This window comes from Canis lupus, chromosome 11 (genome assembly GCF_003254725.2).
Source record: "Canis lupus dingo isolate Sandy chromosome 11, ASM325472v2, whole genome shotgun sequence".
Taxonomy (NCBI): Eukaryota; Metazoa; Chordata; class Mammalia; order Carnivora; family Canidae; genus Canis; species Canis lupus.
The window spans coordinates 73598671-73612601 of record NC_064253.1 but is presented as its reverse complement, the minus strand read 5'-3'; the positions used below and the strand labels follow the sequence as shown (position 1 = coordinate 73612601).

The window sequence follows — 13931 nt, the reverse complement described above, 5'->3', positions numbered from 1 at the left end:
TGAAAACAGATTCCCACACTAACAGACTGCTTGTAAGAAAAAAATAAAAACAAAACCTTGGTAGAACATAGACATGTCCCTTACGGGGACATGATAAACAATTTGCTGATAAGCAGACTGGAATAATAGCCCAGGGGTGGATAACATTTTTGTACTGAATTAAGGTACTCCACTCTGAAGTGAATAGATCTGCTTTTCCTCTAACCAAGGGTGATAGTAAATTTGGCATATGGGCTTTAAGGCACTCTTAAAGGCACCACAGGAAATAAAGCTTCCTCTTTCTGGAAACCCTTCTCCTAATCCTTGCAGACAGCTTCATCCTCATCAGAAGCCTTCAAACTCCACAGTCTTGATACACTTTCTGTTGGTATAAACAATAAGTCATGTCAGTATGAAGATATGTATTTCACTTGGACCAGAAATATAAGTTTGGTAATTTTCCATCTCTACTTAAGAGTATGTGTTCAAACTCTTAGATTAAAAAGCATTATCTTGGGGACCCCTGGGTGGCCCAGCGGTTTAGCGCCTGCCTTCGGCCCAGGGCATGATCCTGGAGTCCCGGGATCGAGTCCTACATCGGGCTCCCCGCATGGACCCTGCTTCTCCCTCTGCCTGTGTCTCTGCCTCTCTCTGTCTCTCGTGAATAAATAAAAATCTTTTAAAAAATAAATAAATAAAAATAAAAAGCATTACCTTTATGGTCTTGGTAGTCTAAAACCACTGTGCTTTCATCTGTAATCTCAACTTGCTCATGCCACGGTCCTCCAAAATGAAAAGGCAGAGTCTCAGATCCACTTAGAGGCGAAAGTGACCTAGATCTCATATTGGACGTAAGGGATGGTGGACTAGGAGAGTGAGATGATGGTGGCATCTTTGCTTTCGAAAACTTTTGCTGAGAACCTTTCTTCATGGCAAGAATAAGGCCAGATGTCCATCAAAACCTGTAAAAGTTTTCAGCATATTTAACAAGGTTAATTTTTTAGAGCTCTTGAAACTATTAATCTACTTCTAGAATTTTTTTAAAATTCTGTGCCCAAAGTGGGGCTTGAACTCATGACCCTGAGATGAAGAAACACATGCTCTAACAATTGAACCAGCCAAAGGCTTCGATTTCTAGAGTTTTGAAGATGACAAAGTTATAAACTCAGAGGTTATACATGCTAGAAAGCATATTATTCCAAGCTGATGGGAGCAGATACTGCTTCAAACACTGCTGATCACTTTTCAGTGGGAAAAGAGACTTCCAGAGGGTCCTGGTTTGTTTGATACCTGCTCCAGCCAGAAGTCTGACCTGTCATTTCTCTTCTCTATTGGACCAAACTAATCACAACACTTCTCATACCCACAAAGGGTCTTGGAATGTAGGAAGCTGGAAATGTTTGGCAACCAGCAATGTTTAATAATGACGAGTACTCCCTCCTTGATGAAGTTTCTTTTTTGCTCTGGGACACCACATTCTCCTGGTATCCTCCTGCCTCTGTGGCCACTCTTTGGCTTCCTTTGCTGGCTCACAGTCCTCTATTCAATCTTTATTTATTTATTTTTTTTAATTTATGATAGTCAAACAGAGAGAGAGAGACAGAGGCAGAGACACAGGCAGAGGGAGAAGCAGGCTCCATGCACCGGGAGCCCGACGTGGGATTCGATCCCGGGTCTCCAGGATCGCGCCCTGGGCCAAAGACAGGCGCCAAACCGCTGCGCCACCCAGGGATCCCCCTCTATTCAATCTTTAAATGTCAGAGCTCCTCATATCTCTTCCATTTTCTCTTCAAACTCATTTTAGACAATCTAATGCACACCCATGGTTCCAAATGTCACCTCTATACTGATGTTTATATCTTCAATCCAACCTCTGAGGTCCAGATACCTGTTTCCAATTGTCTACTTGATATCTCATTGCCATCCTAAATTCAACATGCCCAAACAGAATTTATCCCTTCCCCCATTCCTCCCCTCATTTTCCTCCCATAAAGAACAATGCATGAATCATAAGTGTACAGCTCTATTTTTATACAGTGAATACAACCAGATCAAGAAACAGAATTATTACCAGAACCCCAGAAACCACTTTGTGCCCCTTGCATTCATTAACCCATATACATGAGTAATTACTACCCTGATTTCCAATACCAGAGATTTTTTTAAACTATTTAGGATATTTAAGTATTTCTACATGCAACATGGGGCTCAAACTCAACTCTGAGATCGAGCTGCATGCTCTTCCAACTGAGCCCATCAGGCACCCCATAAACTATTTTTGAACTATACGTAAATGAAATCATAGAATATCTTTTGTATCTGCCTTCTTTGTTAAACATTATGCTTCTGATATTCATTCATGTTTGTCTCATGCTATTTGAGAAACATCTAATTGCTCCAAACTCGCATGCCTACTATTGCTAGTCCACAAAATCAATTTTGTTGAAGTTTAGGTCTTTCAGAAGAAATGAAAGCATTTATTAGTGAAAGGAATCTTAGTTAAATCCCTTACTTGTCAGAAAAGAAAATTAAAGCCCAGAATGGTAAATGACTTGGTCAGACACAATGCTAGCTGCAGTAACAATGAGAATCAGGATTCCTCTCAAACTAATTTGTAAGTGAAATCACATAAACTAATCTAATAGAATGTAGGTTCCATAAAAGTAGGGATATTGTTCACTGATTTATTCCAGGCCTAGGACAGCGCTTAGCAAAGAGCAGATAATGAATATTTATCTAATGAATTATTCATGAAAAACTGATAAATGAATTTATTTAGTACCTTGACAAAAGGCATCTTCTTGTGCAATATTAGTCCTCCACACTAAGAGTCCTAATGTATAAGGCTAGGTTTACACAAAAAAGATCTTCATGATATATAATTACTTTTATAAGTACAATCAATCTAAAAACATTGCAAAAAATTTAAGTTTGACAAACTTTTAGACAAAAAATATCTTATAAAATGGATAGGTATTGAGCAAGGCTATTTAACAATGATCCTATTTTTGCTCAATATTCATAATCTCCCCTACTCTCTTCTTAAAATGTGAAGACAAAACACAAATCAATTTTTAGAAAAATTATCAATTCAAAAATTTGGGGCAGCTCCGATATGAATGCTATATAAATTGGTATTAAAGAGATATTATGGGACGCCTGAGAGGCTCAGTGGTTGAGTGTCTCTGCCTTTGGCTGAGGGCGTGACCCCAGGATCTGGGATCAAGCCCCACATTGGGCTCCCCACAGGGAGCCTGCTTCTCTCTCTGCCTGTGTCTCTGCCTCTCTCTCTGTGTCTCTCATGAATAAATAAGTAAAATCTTATAAATAAATAAATAAAGTAAGTAAGTAAAGGTTTGATATGTAAACACCTTCACAGGTATATGAGTATTATTATACAGGCTGAATTATAAATAAACTAAATTGTTAAAATGGTTGGAACATATATATGGAATAGAGAGGGGCCATTAATGTAGTCAATCAACTAACCAACAATTAGCAGATGTAATACCTTTGAATGATGATATAGTCATTCTCAGAATGCTGATCTTACCCAAAACATATCTAGAATTCCTCTTTGGGTCCTGCTTTCAGAATTAATTTATACATCTCACCAGAAAATCAGACCCATCATTTCAGCTACACTTTAACTTTCCCAATTTGATCATTAACTTTACAATCTGCCAAATATTATAATAAGCTATTACATCACATTAAAAGGATTAAATACAACAATTCCACAAAATAGGTGCTATTATCTCCCCCTTTAAAGACTACAAGGTTAAGTAATGTGTTCAAAGTCCCATAACTAATTGGTTAATCCAAGGCTTGGATTTCAAAGCCTGTGTCTTCATTACTGTGTCATACTGCTGACTGAGTTTTCTGGAGTACAGATCATGTGTGATTTGCTCTCTAGAGCCTAGCATGGTGCCTCACACAAAATAGACCAGAATAAATGACACTAAGTGACCTTGATCAATAGATACTGTAAGACAATTCCTGAAGGAAAAACAGAAAATTTAATATATAACATCACAGAACTCATGATCTAGCTTCTTAAGATGACTAGTTTGAAGAGAATAAAAACCTGTGGTATCTGTTTTTAAAAAGTGATTACTATTTCAGTTATACATCACAATATGGTGCAACTGCCCTATGCCAATAGTCTAGTTCACTTTAAACTACAAACTTCTATGTGTCTTTACCTTCTCTTTCATTTTTTCATATTAAATTATCAATATAGGTCAGAAAAGCCTGCTCCAAGTCACATAATTGATATTAATGCCAGTGACAACACTGTTGGTCCTAATTTACCAAGTGTGGCAAAAACTTTTATTGCTATTATCACATCACTCTGCCATGGAAAAAAAATCTCTTAGTAATACTGATTCTGTACCGGCTTGTAATGGTGTCTCTTTCTAAATGAGAATAATATACTTGAGGACAGCAAAGAGGTATGTGCTTTAAAAATAAAATTGTAAAAATAAGTAAACAAAGAAGATAAAAGAGAGTTATATGGATTCTTGAATTACATGTAGTTTTCATAAGGACAGGAGATTAAAAAATAAAAAAGGGGAGTGACAGGGACCAACTCTCACTTCTGTATACCTTTCTCTACCCTGTAACAAGATAGAAAATTATATTATTAGAATAATAGATGTTGCCCTATGCTACAGAGATATGCTTCATACTTTTTTGAGTTTCTTGGCAAAAAAAAAAAAAAAAAAAAAGCACATCTTATATTACATAATTATTCTGTATCCCACATCTTAATCTTCTCTCTAAATCTTATAAATTCTTATAATACTGAACCACCCTGAATTCTCCTCATAACATCCTAATGACTAAGACCTTTCAGGCCTTACTAGACTATTATGAGGTCCTCTGTTACCTCTCTTGATCACAAAAACTCTGCTTTACTCATTTGTAGATTTTAAGAAAATGTATTAGTGGATTTCTGTAATCCAGATCAATTCCTTTCTTTTATGAATTGTAACATGAAAGAGTAAGTGATAGTTCCAAAGTCACAGTGCATTCCCAGATCCCCTTCCCGGGTTGCCAGAGCTCCTGTAAGGCCTGGACACTGAAACAACAGATATGTATTATTATCTCATAAAATAGCTAACTCAGTAACAGTGAACTGGGCTGTGTTTGAGAATGGCTAGCATTAGTTCAGAGACGAGCACCTAGACCATAAATTATCAACTACAATTTTAAGGGAGAGATGGGGATGTTGTGTGAGAGATGCAATCACACAGAGACCCAGCAATAAAAAAGAGAAGACAGCGGACAGGTAGGGCTAGAGTGTGTGAAGGAGTAGGACAAAGAAAAAACAAAATAAGCAGGAAAGTGCAGAGCTGGAGACATATTTTGAAGGCCCAGAAGGGGGTCTGCAGTACAAGAGAAAGTTACTGGAATGATGTGATCATCAGAGTCACATGACCAGGTCAGGAAGCACTGTCCACCGTATCACGCCCTTGCCTTGACACACAGCTTACTAGAGATCATACCTTGCCCTCTAATCAGCTTTTCCTCACACTTCTAATTTTCCATCTCCTTTGATCTTCTTCAAATAAGACAGACCTCCATTATCCCCAAACCCTCTCTTCCCAGTCCACCCCAATATGCAAATAACCATCCCCATTTCTTGACCTCCATATCCTGCTCCATCCTGTAGACTTTTAATCATAGCTCAGTACTTTCCCTACAGTTCTACTTCATCCCATACCTTCTGACCCATTTAACTTTTAACCTTCTCTAGTCCTTTCAAATATGCTGATTCCCACCTCTCTCCAAAGGTAACCCTCCCATCTTGTGCTTGTCAACCTCTGCCTTCTATCCTTCATCCCATTCTCATGGCCAAGTTTCCCCACAAATTCTGCCCCAATTCCCTAACCTTGGTCTCCATTTGTCTGTGGTTCTTTGGAGTATCCTACCTCCACACCTCCGTATCTGTCCTGATTCTCCATAGTACTCATCTCAGCAAATATCCTGACATCCTGATCCATTCCAATACCAACTTCAAATTATTCTCCTCCTCCAACAAAACAGCCAAACCAACCTCTACCATTGCTCTTCATTGCAGTGTGACTGCTTCGCTGCAAGCCTTTTGCTCCTAACGCTCTGACTTCTGTGCCCTTCTTTATCCTATTACTGTCCTGGGTTCTCCTCTCAAATCTCTCTCCGTTACTCTGGTAACCTAAAACCCAGGCTGCCCATCTCCTCCTATTAATTTATTTATTCAGTAAGTCAGTTGTATTGAGTAACTTCTATGCACTAAGAACTATGTCAGGCTTCAAAAACAGAACTGGGGAGGCAGGGTTTCTACACTCAAGACGCACAAAAGTCTTCCATCTCCCTATTATACGCGGTCTTGGCCCCAAGGAGTCTCCTTTATAGCACCTTACAGTGTGAACAACTTTATTCTTGTTTCTAAGCTATAGGAGAGCAGAGATTCAATTGTTTGATGTACGAGTATTTGAGTGAATGAAAAAACGACTGTGCTAAGCACTCTAAAGACATTATGAGCAAGTTGAAATTCCCACCGAGGACGTGTAAGGGCAGAACTGCCACCTTATTTCTCACGTGGCAGTCTTTAAGAAGAGCCTGGATTCCGGAAATAAGCAGCCTGAGTTCAAAACCTGCTTCTCCGCTTCCTGTGGGACATTAGGGAAACGGACCTCGGTGATCCTCAGTTGCATCGCTTTTAGACTGAAGATGGTTACCTCATGCAGCTGTTCGCAATTCTGAGTTAGTAAAGGACTTGGAGCGGAATTCGGCACCGGGTGTGCCCTCTAAGGTCAGCAGCACGTATTTTTACAAGAGTAAAATGGTACATTTTAAAACAGTAAAATTGCTCAGAAAGATTACGGAGGGCGTCCCCAGTCACAGAGCGGGTCAAGTCACGTTTACACGGGGGCGGAGTCGAGGCCTGAACCCACCTTCTGACATGAAAACCACTCGTCACACCACAGTCCTTGCTCTTCCGTTTAGCACTTGTCCCCAGTGTCCTGCCCTCGCCCCGCCCCAAGCTGCATCCAGGCCGCAGCGAGGCATCCGAGGGACCTGAGGCACCTGAGGTGCGCACGCCGCCGCCCACCCCCCCGCCCCCCCACCCCGACCCCGTGTCCCGCACACGACCCCTCCCCCCTTCTCTCTCTCCGGTCTTCCCCCTTCCTCCTTCCCCCCTCTCTCCCCCACCCTCTCTCTATCCCCCATACCCCCTCCCTCATCCTCCCCCTCCCTCCTCCTTCCCCCCTCCATCCCTCCTCCCTCGTCCTCCCCCTCCCTCCTCCTTCCCCCTTTCTCGCTCCCCTCCCCTTCCCCCTCTCTCCCCCTCCCCCCTCTGTCCTCCCCCCTCCCCCTCCCTCCTCCTTCCCGCCTCTCTCGCTCCCCCTCCCCCTCTCTCCATGCCCCCTCCCTCCTCCTTCCCCCTCTCTCGCTCCCCACTCCCCTTCCCCCTCTCTCCCCCTCCTCCCACCCTCTGCATCCCCATCCCCCCTCCCTCGTCCTCCCCCTCCCTCTCCCTCCTCCTTCCCCCTCTCTCCCCCTCCTCCCACCCTCTGCATCCCCATCCCCCCTCCCTCGTCCTCCCCCTCCCTCTCCCTCCTCCTTCCCCCTCTCTCGCTCCCCCCTCCCCTTCCCCCTCTCAACCCCTCCTCCCACCCTCTGCATCCCCATCCCTCCTCCCTCGTCCTCCCCCTCCTCCCCCCTCCCCTCCCCGCCCGCCCGTTCCGGGCCCTCCCCTCCTCCTCGTCCAATCCCAATTCCCAGGAACACGCCCCCGCGCCACCCCGTCCCCGCCGGCCCACCCCGCGCCCTCCCGCCGCCGCCGCCGCAGGGCCCCACGACCCCGCCCGATGCCCGAGAGCAGCCGCGCCCGGGCCCAGCACCCACCGCCGAGGAGCCGAGCGGAGCAGGCCGCGGGACGAGCGGTCGGAGACGCGCAGCCCGTCCCCTCAGGCGTCCGGCGACGCGCCCGCCATCTTGTTGTGTGGCGCCGGTTGCCCGGGGCCGCGCGCCGTGTGGGCGGGGCCAGCCGAGGCCACGCCCCCGCGCCGTTGAGGGGGCGGGGCACGCCTCCCGCCGCTCTTGCCGCCCAGGCCGGGGCGCGGTTCCCGCCGGGTCCTCCCGCCCGCCCTCCGGGTAGGGTCCCCCTGCAGCCCCGCTGCGGCTGCGCGGCGCCGAGGCCGGGACCCGGGGCGCGGGGGCGCCGGCGCGGGCCCGACCGGCCCGACCCGGGGCTCGCACGCGGGCGCCAGCTCCTGGGCGGCGGGGGCCGCTGCCAGGCTCGCTCTCGGAGCCCCCCGGCCGGACGCGGAGGCCCCGCGGCTGGGACTCCGCTGCCGCCCGACGTGGAGCGGGTCTGGGAGCCCCCGCGGCCGAGGGCACTCGCGGAGCGTCCGAGCGGGCTGCAGCGGGCTCGCCGGGACCTGCTGCGTTTCAGCGCGCCCACCGCGAACAGCGTCCGCGTGCTGGGACTCAAAGATAAAAACAGCGTCGGCCGGCCCGGGGCTCCGGGGTTGAGCCGCCCACTCTCGATGGTCTCGGGGTGCGGGATCCATCCGGCCCCAGGTCGGGCCCGCGCTCCAGGTCAGGGTCTCGGGGTGCGGGATCCATCCAGCCCCAGGTCACGGCCTCGGGGTGCGGGATCCATCCAGCCCCCAGGTCACGGCCTCGGGGTGCGGGATCCATCCAGCCCCCAGGTCACGGCCACGGGGTGCGGGATCCATCCAGCCCCAGGTCGGGCCTGTGCTCCATGTCAGGATCTCGGGGTGCGGGATCCATCCAGCCCCAGGTCACAGCCTCGGGGTGCGGGATCCATCCAGCCCCAGGTCACGGCCTCGAGGTGTGGGATCCATCCGGCCCCAGGTCACAGCCTCGGGGTGCGGGATCCATCCAGCCCCAGGTCACGGCCTCGAGGTGTGGGATCCATCCAGCCCCCAGGTCACGGCCACGGGGTGCGGGATCCATCCAGCCCCAGGTCGGGCCCGCGCTCCATGTCAGGATCTCGGGGTGCGGGATCCAAACAGCCCCAGGTCACAGCCTCGGGGTGCGGGATCCATCCAGACCCAGGTCATGGCCTCGAGGTGTGGGATCCATCCAGCCCCAGGTCAGGGCCACAGGGTGTGGGATCCATCCAGCCCCAGGTCAGGGCCACGGGGTGTGGGATCCATCCAGCCCCAGGTCAGGGTCTCGGGGTGCGGGATCCATCCAGCCCCAGGTCGGCCCCGCGCTCCAAGTCACAGTGTCACAGTCTCGGGGTGTGGGATCCAGCCCCAGGTGAGGCTACACGCTCACGGGGGAGTCTGCTTGGGATCTCTCTCCCTCGTCATCTGTCTCCCCAGTTTCTTTCTCTCTACATATATAAAATTGTTAAAAAAAAAAAAAAAGCAGAAAACAAAACACTGTGGTCAAGGACACCTTCTTGCACCCCAGCCTCGCATTCCCCAGCTTGTACCTTGCACCGTGTCACCAGGAGGCTGCACACTCTCCAGAAATCTCCAATGCTGTCAGTACCTCTCTTTTACCATAATCTTCGAATCTTAACGACTCAGACTCATTTGCTTGAAAGACCCCCACCAGCACAGTGCTTCATTATGACCCTCAGTGCCTCCTTCTTGGGTTGCTCAGTCTGTTTCTTCTTTCATGAGACGTTCATGGTCCATCTTTGTAACACTGAGAAATTCCTCAGATCTGTGCCTCGGTTTCCTCATCCATGAAATGGGATAATCATACCTACTTCTTACGGCTTTCCTGATAATTATAAAAGCTAATGCCTGTGAAAGAAAAGTGCCTGTCCCATAGTAAGTTCTCACCATGTTTTTAGATATTTTATTATTTGACAAAGCATTTTCCAGAAGAAGTGGTATTTCATCCTAAATTCTCATCCTAAAAGAGGAGGATAATTTAGTCCAGGTGCTGGAGAGTGGGGGAAGAGTTCACTTGGCAAGGGAAAAAAACTGTGCAAATTCAAGGGGAAGGAGAAGAAAGACCTTGACAATCAACTGGATGTTAAGTACATCATTGTAGTTGGTGCAAAAATCTGGAATGGAGAAGCTAGAAAGAACGTGAAAGAAGGGCCGAATTCTAAGCCACATTGGGCACTTGGAGCTTTTCCTCAGGTCAGAAGTGGAGTCACCTCAAAAGGAAGTTTGGGTGACCTCCAACAGGGGGCAGTATTCACATTTACATGAATAGTGCCGCCACCTGCCTCCCGCTGTTTATGCAACAGAGAACTGGAGTTGTAGAAAAGCTGAAATTCTTGAAAAGCTCCAGATTTTATTTTAATTTATTTATGATAGTCACACAGAGAGAGAGAGACATAGGCAGAGGGAGAAGCAGGCTCCATGCACCAGGAGCCCAACATGGGATTCGATCCCGGGTCTCCAGGATCACACCCTAGGCCAAAGGCAGGCGCTAAACCGCTGCACCACCCAGGGATCCCTGAAAAGCTCCAGATTTTAAATTTAAAAGGAGGTGGTATCCATTTTTCCTCTAAGTTAGATGATATTTGTTAGTTTGCAGTGTGCACATTGCTGAATTACAGTTATATCATTTTTTGTTTGTTTTGACATTCATTTCTCTTTCTCTTTTCCACCAGAAAATTGGATTTGTTGGGTAACTTCACTGCCATGCTTTGCAGTCTGTAATGAGAGTTCGGTGGGTTCCATCATCTAATCGTGGTGTGCTGCTGTAGTTCATTATCAGTGTTATTATTTATTTATTTTCTATAAGATCCCATCCTTTCACTCATGAGAGACCCAGAAAGAGAGGTAGAGGCACAGGCAGAGGGAGAAGCAGGCTCCCTGCGGGGAGGAGTCCAACACGGGACCGGATCCCACGACCCCGGGGTCATGACCCAAGCCAAAGGGAGATGCTCAACCACGGAGCCCCTTAGGTGCCCCATTATCAATGTTATTAATACCCATCAAAAATATACACAACGTCCAGAGGATGGTGTGAAACACTTTTCCTGTGGGTAGTCTCTCAGTCCATATCCAGTTAACCTTAAGAGGTTATAGTCCCTCATTTCCAAATTTTCCTCCTTCCTCCAGATCCAGTACCCTCTAGGACAGTCTAGCTTGAGGGTGTTGGATAGGCCTCAGGCCTTAGAGATGTCAGAGGGGAAACCTTCCTCTGGGTAATTTGAATATTAACTGCCTCTCTTAGCATACTAAAAGAACCTCCTTCCCCAGAGCAAGGGTGAAAACTGGAGAGGAGTGAGGGTACCTCATTCATTCTACACTGATTTGTATTTAACTCTTAATATGAAGAAATTGTTTCTCTTCTGTTGCATTTACAATACAAATATTAGCCATGTAGAGTGGCTTAGCTGTCCTTCGTTTCTTTCACAATGAAAGCAAAGTTATTGTTTGCACTTGCCTCGTGTTTTGAAACCTCATTTACTGATTTTGCAAATTTCATTTCAGAGAAGAATCAGATGAGCTGGTCAGGCAGCAATGACAACTTCGCTCACTGCCATTCCTTTCTGTGACTTTAAATGTTAAATTACGGATCTATTTTAGAATAAATGCATGTTAATAAATGATTGTTTTTTAATGTCACAGAAAGGTATACTTTGCAATATAAAATCATGTACTATGTCTAGATGAAATTTTGCATTAGACGCTTATGAATATTGATGTTAAAAATAACCTAACCCTAAACAATAATACAGGATGGCCCGTCTGCAAAATATTAAATTCCTTGGGCGCGGTTTGCAAAGCCATTGATGATCTCTTCTCAATGTACTGGGTTCATTTATTGTTTTTACTGTTGTTCATCTCTCCTGCTGTCCTCTATTCGTGTTGTCTATATATATTAAGACCCTATTATGTGCCAGATTTGTGGGAATGCAGTGGTGAATGAGATAGACACAGTTTTTATCCTGAAAGAGATTGCAAATACAGAAAAATAAGACCCTCCGATGATGGCGTAGAATTACAGGCGTGGTCGTGTTCCATGTGAATCCATGCATGGGTTGGGTCCAGAATGAGAAGGACCTACAACATCCAGTGATTTATAACAACCCTATCCAGGAGAACCTTGAGCTGTTTCTAGTGCCAGTGTTTGTAATGACACTGAGACTGCCCTGTGAGTTCAGATCTGAAGACCACGACAGACCTTTTGTGCTCAGGCAATACCTGAACCCCTCTGTCTCTGAACCATACTACCTGAACCTAGACTGCTATCTATCCATCTTCAGGGCTAGAGTGGCTCTGTCATGTGACCAGAGAATATTTAAGGCCAGAACAGCCTCCAAATGCTACTGGCTTTGTATCTAGCTTTGAAATGTTTTAAGCTCTAAATTCCTGTAACTTCCTAATTTTAAAGGTTTTATAAGTTAGCATTTTGAATCTCTGCAAAAGGGAAACCCTCTCCTTCAGAAGCATTCCAGCTAATAAATGCAAGTGAAATGCCCAAGTTAGGAAATCGCCATTTTGCAACCCTCCACATATTTGATTCAGACACAGGTCATTAGTAAATGTTAAAACCGTCCTATGAGGGAGGCCTGGGTGGCTCAGTGGGTTGAGCATCTGCCTTTGGCTAAGGTCATGATCCCAAGTTCTGGGATGGAGCCCATGTTGGGTTCCCTGCCCCTCAGGGAGCATGCTTCTCTCTCTCTCCCTCTGCCTGCCGTTCCCCCTGCTTGTGCTGGCTCTCAATTTCTCTATGTCAAATAAATAAAATTTTTTAAAAAACAATACATGAAACATAGTTGGGGAATAAAATATTCCCTTGGTCTCAAAATATCACCCTACAGATAACATCAAAATGGAATAAATTCAGAATTATCTTCCCATCTCCATGTAGCTTGACTCAGGAGCTTGAACTCCTCTTAACTCCCTCTTGTAATGATTTCTGGGGACCTCCTTAGTAATTATGCCTTGGGTGGCCTTCACCTAGGATAATACTTAGGTTCCATCTGGCACTCTAAAGAGATAAAAGAGAAGAGACCAAACTGAATCTTAAGAGATGGTCCCGTAGAAGAGAATCTGCCTCTAATACAGTGGTTCTTAGCCTTGGCTGCATATTTAATTATCTGAGGAGCTTAAACATACTCATGCCTGCCCACACCACACAGAGACCTTAATTTAATCAGTCCAAGAAACAGCCTAGGACTCAGGATTTTTAAAAGCTCCCCAGATGATTCTAATGTGCAGCAAGACGCAGAATCACTTCCCTAGTTGGTGGTAGAAGCTAAAGAAAGAAGCATCATTTGACAAAATCAGCATGTGATTTCTTCAATTTGTTCAGTTCCTTTGTTCAATAAATATTGCAAAAATGACTCATCCCTGCCCGCCAGACATGACTACATTTCATTAAGGGAGTCCAGGCAAGTAGAATATAAAAAGAAATTGGTGCAATTGTATAGGAAGTGTTGAAACTCAGTAAGAATAGGGTCTTCAAGCCACACCCAGAAAGAGGCATTTGTCCTCTTCAAAGTAGATCAAGGAAGATATCTTAGAAAATAGGGTTTGTGAGCTGAGACCTGAGGACAACCAGTGGGAGTAAGTCCCACGAGGAACTTGGGAAGAGCATCTAAGGCAAAGGGAATAGGTAGCCTTTCAAAGACCAAAGATACTTGAGAGAGCAATGGCAGGAAGCTAGAAGTTCATGGGCAGGGTTGGAGCACAGTTGGAACAATAAAACCGTAAATTAGGGGTCACAGCCAAAGCAGCTAGATGAGCCATAGTAGGTGTTAAGTCTGTAGGTCAGTTAGGGGCATATTGCAATCTTAACAACGTTAAGCCTTCCGACTCAAACATGGGATGGCTTTTTTTTTTAATTTGGGTTTCCTTTAATTTCTTTCCACGTGTTTTATAGTTTTCAAAATATAACTTTTATACTTCTTTGAGTTTTTCCCAGAGTATCTTATTTTCTTTGATGCTATTGTAAATGGAAGTGATTTCTTAATTTTATTTCAATTTAATCATTGCTACTATATA

The 13931-nt window shown here is 45.8% G+C and overlaps 1 protein-coding gene across 4 annotated transcripts in view; it reads right to left on the bottom strand.

The window, feature by feature from the left end:
- Nucleotides 1-8018, bottom strand: part of CNTRL (centriolin) — a 78471-nt gene extending 70453 nt beyond the window's left edge. For all 4 annotated transcript variants that reach the window (XR_003130253.3, XM_025433287.3, XM_049116434.1 and 1 more), the window contains exons 1-2: nt 7876-8018; nt 694-941 (exon numbers count right to left, since the gene is read on the bottom strand). Coding sequence is in view for 3 of the 4 variants with exons in the window: in XM_025433287.3 (XP_025289072.1) it covers nt 694-910 (217 nt within the window). In the remaining variant the exon portion in view is untranslated. The remainder of the gene's footprint in view (nt 1-693; nt 942-7875) is intronic.
- Between the last annotated feature and the right edge of the window lie 5913 nt (nt 8019-13931).